The sequence below is a fragment of the Carlito syrichta genome, unplaced genomic scaffold, assembly GCF_000164805.1.
Source record: "Carlito syrichta isolate Samal-C Ts95f unplaced genomic scaffold, Tarsius_syrichta-2.0.1 Scaffold301813, whole genome shotgun sequence".
NCBI lineage: Eukaryota > Metazoa > Chordata > Mammalia > Primates > Tarsiidae > Carlito > Carlito syrichta.
The window spans coordinates 121103-126684 of record NW_007245909.1 but is presented as its reverse complement, the minus strand read 5'-3'; the positions used below and the strand labels follow the sequence as shown (position 1 = coordinate 126684).

At 43.3% G+C, this 5582-nt stretch overlaps 1 protein-coding gene across 1 annotated transcript in view; it reads left to right on the top strand.

Moving 5' to 3' along the window:
- DENND5B (DENN domain containing 5B) overlaps nucleotides 1-5582 on the top strand; it is a 76079-nt gene that overhangs the window by 51311 nt on the left and 19186 nt on the right. The window contains exon 11 of the mRNA XM_008055289.1: nucleotides 1852-1973. Within this exon, the coding sequence (XP_008053480.1) occupies nucleotides 1852-1973 (122 nt within the window). The remainder of the gene's footprint in view (nucleotides 1-1851; nucleotides 1974-5582) is intronic.

Below are 5582 nucleotides of genomic sequence, written 5' to 3'. Positions count from 1 at the left end.
GACTCAAAAAAAAAAAAAAAACAGTGTGATGTATAGCTTGTGAACTTGACCTTGTTCTCTGAAAACTGACTTTTTGGCTGAACGCAGTGGCTCATACCTGTAATCTCAGAACTTTGGGAGGCTGATGTGGGAGGATTGCTTGATCCTAGAAGTTCAAGACCAGCCTGGGCAACATAGTGAGACCTTGTCTCTACAAAAATAATAAATAAAAAATAAGCCAGGTATTGTGGTGTGTGCCTGTTGTCCTGGCTACTTGAAGTCTGAAGTTGAAGGATCACCTGAGCTCATGAGGTTCAGGCTGGTGTGAGCTGTGATCATGCCACTGTACTCCATCCAACCTGGGCGACAGTAAGACCCTGACTCAAAAAAAAAAAAAAAAATTAAAGACTAACCTTTGCCAGGTACAGTGGCTCACGTCTTTAATCCCAGCACTTTGGGAAGCTGAGGCGAGAGGATTGCCTGAGCCTAGGGGTTCAAGACCAGCCTGGGCAACTTGGTGAGACCTCGTCTCTACAATAAATCATGAAAAATTAGCCAGACATGGTAGTACACACCTGTAGTTTCAGCTACTTGGAAGGCTGAGGCAGAAGGATTGCCTGAGCCCAGTAGGCCGAGGCTGTGGTGACTGTGAGCATGCCACTGCACTCCAGCCTGGGTGACAGAATAAGGCTTGACTCAAAAAAAAAAAATCTTACCTTTTTTTCCAATTATAAAAGCCATTCATGTCCATTGTGACCAAAGTACAAAGAAGAAAATGATAATCATTTATAATCCATTGTAAAAAGAAGAATACAGGTTTTCTTCTGTGCTTTCTCCTATGCATGTTTTCTTAGTTAAGATTATGCTCAGCCGGATTCAGTGGCTCAGCCTGTAATCCCGCGCCTTTGGGAGGCTGAGGTGAGTGGATTGCCTGAGCCCGCGGGTTCGAGACCCGCCTGGGCAACTTGGCGAGACCTCATCTCTACAATAAATCAAAAAATCTGCTGGGCGTGGTAGTGCATGCCTGTAATTCCTGCTACTCGGAAGGCTGAGGCGGAAGGATCGCCGGAGCCCAGCAGATCGAGGCTGCAGTGGCCGGGAGCAGCCACTGCACTCCAGTCTGGGCAACAGAGTGAGACTCCAACTCAAAAAAAAAAAAAAGATTATGCTATATTTACAATTCAGTATCTTTTTTTTTTTTTTGGCTTAACAGTATCACAAGAGTTTAAGCTCTGAAATCTGAATGCCTGTGTTTAAATACGGCCTTTACTATTTACTATTTCAATGGCCTTGGACAAATATTGAACCTCTCTGTATCTCTGCCTTCCCTGTCTATAAAATGATGATGCTAATAGACCTGCATCATAGTATGGTCATGAGAACTAAGTACATTAGTAACTGTAAAATACTTGGGAAAGTGCTTAAATGTGAGTGCTTAATAAAGTCTTTGTCCCCATTTCATATTATATCTTTCGGACTGAGTCCTAAAAGTAAAATTGATAAGCTAAGAGGCATGATTGGTTTAAAATAATTGTTACCCACAAATTGCTTTCCAGAACATTTCAGTTCCACCAGCTATGAGAATGGCTATTCATTGTATCCTTGTCAGCACTGGTCATTGCTTTCAAATCTTTGTTAGTTTGATAGATAAAATGGCTTCATATTTTTCCTTTAATTACTAGTTAGATATAAAGTATTTTGTTAACTTTATATGTCAATTTTTATGAATTATTGTTTCAAGATTATAGTTTCTATCCATTGTTTGCCTTCTGGGAAGTATTTATTTTTAATCAAGGTATGATGAGAAAAAAGACATAATGAAAAATATTTTATACTACTATCTTATGCTTGTCTCCTCCTTGTCTACCCTAGGAAGCTTTATAAGCGTTATGCTTTTCTCCGTTGTGAAGAAGAAAGAGAGCAATTTCTTTACCATCTCCTCTCTCTCAATGCAGTAGACTACTTCTGCTTCACCAGTGTCTTCACCACTATCAGTAAGTCTGAAGAACTAACTGCTTAGTGAAGAGCGACTGAAGTGACTAATGGAATGAAAGCATGTATTTTTTTTTTTTGAGTTGGAGTCTCACTCTTTCGCCCAGACTGGAGCACAGTGGCTGCTCCCAGCCACCGCAGCCTCGACCTACTGGGCTCCAGCGACCCTTCCGCCTCAGCCTTTCAAGTAGCTGGAACTACAGGCGTGCTCTACCACACCCAGCTAATTTTTTGATTTATTGTAGAGATGAGGTCTCGCCAAGTTGCCCAGGTGGATCTCGAACCCGCAAGCTCAGGCAGTCCACTCACCTCAGCCTCCCAAGGTGTAGGATTACAGGCTGAGCCACCGAGCCCAGCTGGCATGTATGTTTTTTTAAGTGAGATGTACCATTGTACAGACAGGCACTGTGATGCACCCCCCAGGTCTCCATCTAGGAAGTAGGGATAGTGCCCAGCTGCTAGGTGTGCTGCAGGACTCCTTCAGCTGTCAGTGTGGGGAGCCTCCCTGGGAACTACCTTCCTAGTGATGATGCCTTCTGCTGGGCCCACCAGCATCTCATGACTGAACAGAGGACTGTCCTGGAGCTCACCGTGAGGTCAACTGGGAGCCTCCTTGAGACTGTCACAGTTCAGCATCTCCTTCGCCCACCCTGCTTTCCTCCTCACATGTTGATCCCTGGAGCATCATTGTGCATGCTAATTTCTGACTCAGAGACTGCTTCCTAAGACATCAGTCTGGTATAAGAAATACTACCTATGATAGATGTGAAAAGGAATGTTCTCTTAAATAGATATTACTGTATCTTAGCCAAAATACTCAATTCAAAGGCTCAATATGTGGTAGTATAAACCTACGTAACTGGACTTCAGTGCACTTTGGGAAGAAATGCTGAGTAGAGATGTATTTTTGATAGGAAGCTGGATTATAGCATTTATTCTGTCCTCAGTTACTAACTTGTATTTGCAATGGGTCCCCTTTCCTACTTTTTTTTTTTAAGAGACAGAGTCTCACTCTGTCACTTAGGCAGGAGGGCAGTGGTACGATAGCTTACTGCGGTCTTGAACTCCTGGGCTCAAGCAATCCTTCTGCCTCAGCCTCAGTCCAAGGACCTAGAACTATAGATACATACCACTACACCTGCCTATTTTCTTCATTTTTTTTTTCTTTTTTTTTTTTTTTTTTTGAGTTGGATTCTCACTCTGTTGCCCAGGCTAGAGTACAGTGACACACTCTCAGCCACCACAGCCTTGACATGCTGGGTTCAGTAGATCCTTCTACCTCAACCTTCCAAGTAGCTGGAACTACAAGCATGAGCCTCTACGCCCCACTAATTTTTTTATTTATTGTAGAGATGAGGTCTTGCCAAGTTATGCAGGCTGGTCTCGAACCCATGAGCTCAGGCAGTGCTCTCACCTCGGCCTCCCAAAGTGCTGGGATTATAGGCGTGAGCCACCATGCCCAGCCTTACCTGCTTAATTTCTTTTAGTTTTTTGTAGAGACAGGGTCTTGCTCTATTGCCCATGCTGGTCTTGAACTCCTGGCCTCAAGCAGTCCTTGTGCCTTAGCCTCCCAAAGTACTGGTATAACAGGCATAAGCCACTACGCCTGGACCCCCTTTCCTACTTTGGAGAAATTGTAAAATATATATATATACATATTTTTTAATATACACATGCACACACACATATATTAGGAGTTGTGTTCAGCTACAAGTATCAAAAATGTAAAAATCAGTGGTTTAAATAGCTTAGTAGTTTCATTTTTTCACATAATAGCAAGTCTCAAAGCAGACAGTCTGCAATGTCATCCTGAAACCAGGCTGGTTGTCTCTTTCCTCCTAGGTATCCCTCAGTGTGTGCTAATCATATCATGGCCTCAAGATGGCTGTCCTCACCCCACCTTCCAGCAGAAAGGAAGGAGTGTCAAGGAGGAAGGGGGAGGATCTGTGCTAGAAACACATAATTTTCCAAAAAGACCTAATAAACATCACTATCATTTCACTGGCCAGAAATGTATAGGTTTTGACTTTCCAGTCTCTGGTAGAGACAGACAAAGGAAAAGGAAAGTGAAATGGGTACTAAGCCAACCATAATATCTGTCAGGCTGCCATTAGTTTATTGGATTACTACAGGTATAGGAAGCTAAGTTGTTACATGTAGTTTTATTTATTTATTTTATTTTTATTTTTTTTTATTTATTTATTTATTTTTGAGTTGGCGTCTCACTCTGTTGCCCAGACTGGAGTGCAGTGGCCGCTCCCGGCCACCGCAGCCTCGACCTGCTGGGCTCCGGCGATCCTTCCGCCTCAGCCTTCCAAGTAGCTGGAACTACAGGTGCGCGCTACCACGCCCAGCTCATTTTGATTTATTGTAGAGATGAGATCTCGCCAAGTTGCCCAGGCGGGTCTTGAACCTGCGGGCTCATGCAATCCACTCAGCCTCCCAAAGTGCTGGGATTACAGGCTGAGCCACCGAGCCCGGCTTATTTTTATTTTTTTTAATGTGACGAGGGTCTCACGGTGTTGCCCAGGCTGGTCTCAAACTCCTGAGCTCAAGCAATCCTCCTTCCTCGGTCTCCCAAAGTGCTGGGAATTATAGGTGTGAGCCACTGTGCACAGCCAGAGTAACTTTTTCAGTTTGAGGAATTCTTCATGAAAGAAGTTTTTATTGATATTGTTTTTCTATAAACCATGAAATCACTGTTGTGCATCTGTGGTTCCTTTTCAGACACAGAACTGCTGACCCTAAACAGGCCTTTTTCTGCAGCTTTTCTCTAATCCTATCAATGCAAGGAATGAGAGAGGTCTCTGGCACCAAAAATAAAGTCTTACACTAACCTCTTCTGCTTTCAGTTTCAAAAATCATTTTATTCTGATGATTACTAAACCATGAAGTATGACCTTTCCTCTGACGTTTGTATGACCTTTCCTCTGACGTTTTCCTTCCTTCAGCCAAAATAAAAGGACAAAAAGGAGGTTATTCATCTAACATAAAGTCCTTTATGTAAAATTAGGGTAATGAATTATTTATATCATTTGTTTTCCTTATCTAACACTGTATTGAACTGTGAGCTCATATCGTGAGGTTGTATCTGGGCACTCTGTGCAGTAAATGTTTTTCATCCTATGTGCAGATCTTTCAAAGAGCTGACACCCCCTCTTGTGTCCAGATGAGCAGAAATCCCAAGTATACCAACAAAAAAATCATTGATTCTACCCTACTTTTTAAAAAAACAGCCAGACTCAGTGGCTTATGCCTGTAGTCTCAGCACTTTGGGAGGCTGAGGCGGGAGGATTGCTTGAGTACGGGAATTCAAAACCTGCCTGGGCAACAGAGTAAGACCTCATCTTTACAAAACGTCAAAAAAATTAGCGAGGTGTGGTGGTCCAGGAGGTTGAGGCTGCGGTTAGCCATGATTGTGCCATTACACTCTAGCCTGGGTGACAGAGTGAGACCCCTCTCACTATGGGAGCTCTTCTGTCCTCTCAGTAAGTCCAACTTTCAAAAAAAAAACAAAAAAACAAAAACAAGCTGGGCTCGGTGGCTCAGCTTGTAATCCCGCGCCTTTGAGAGGCTGAGGTGAGTGGATTGCCTGAGCCCATGGGTTCGAG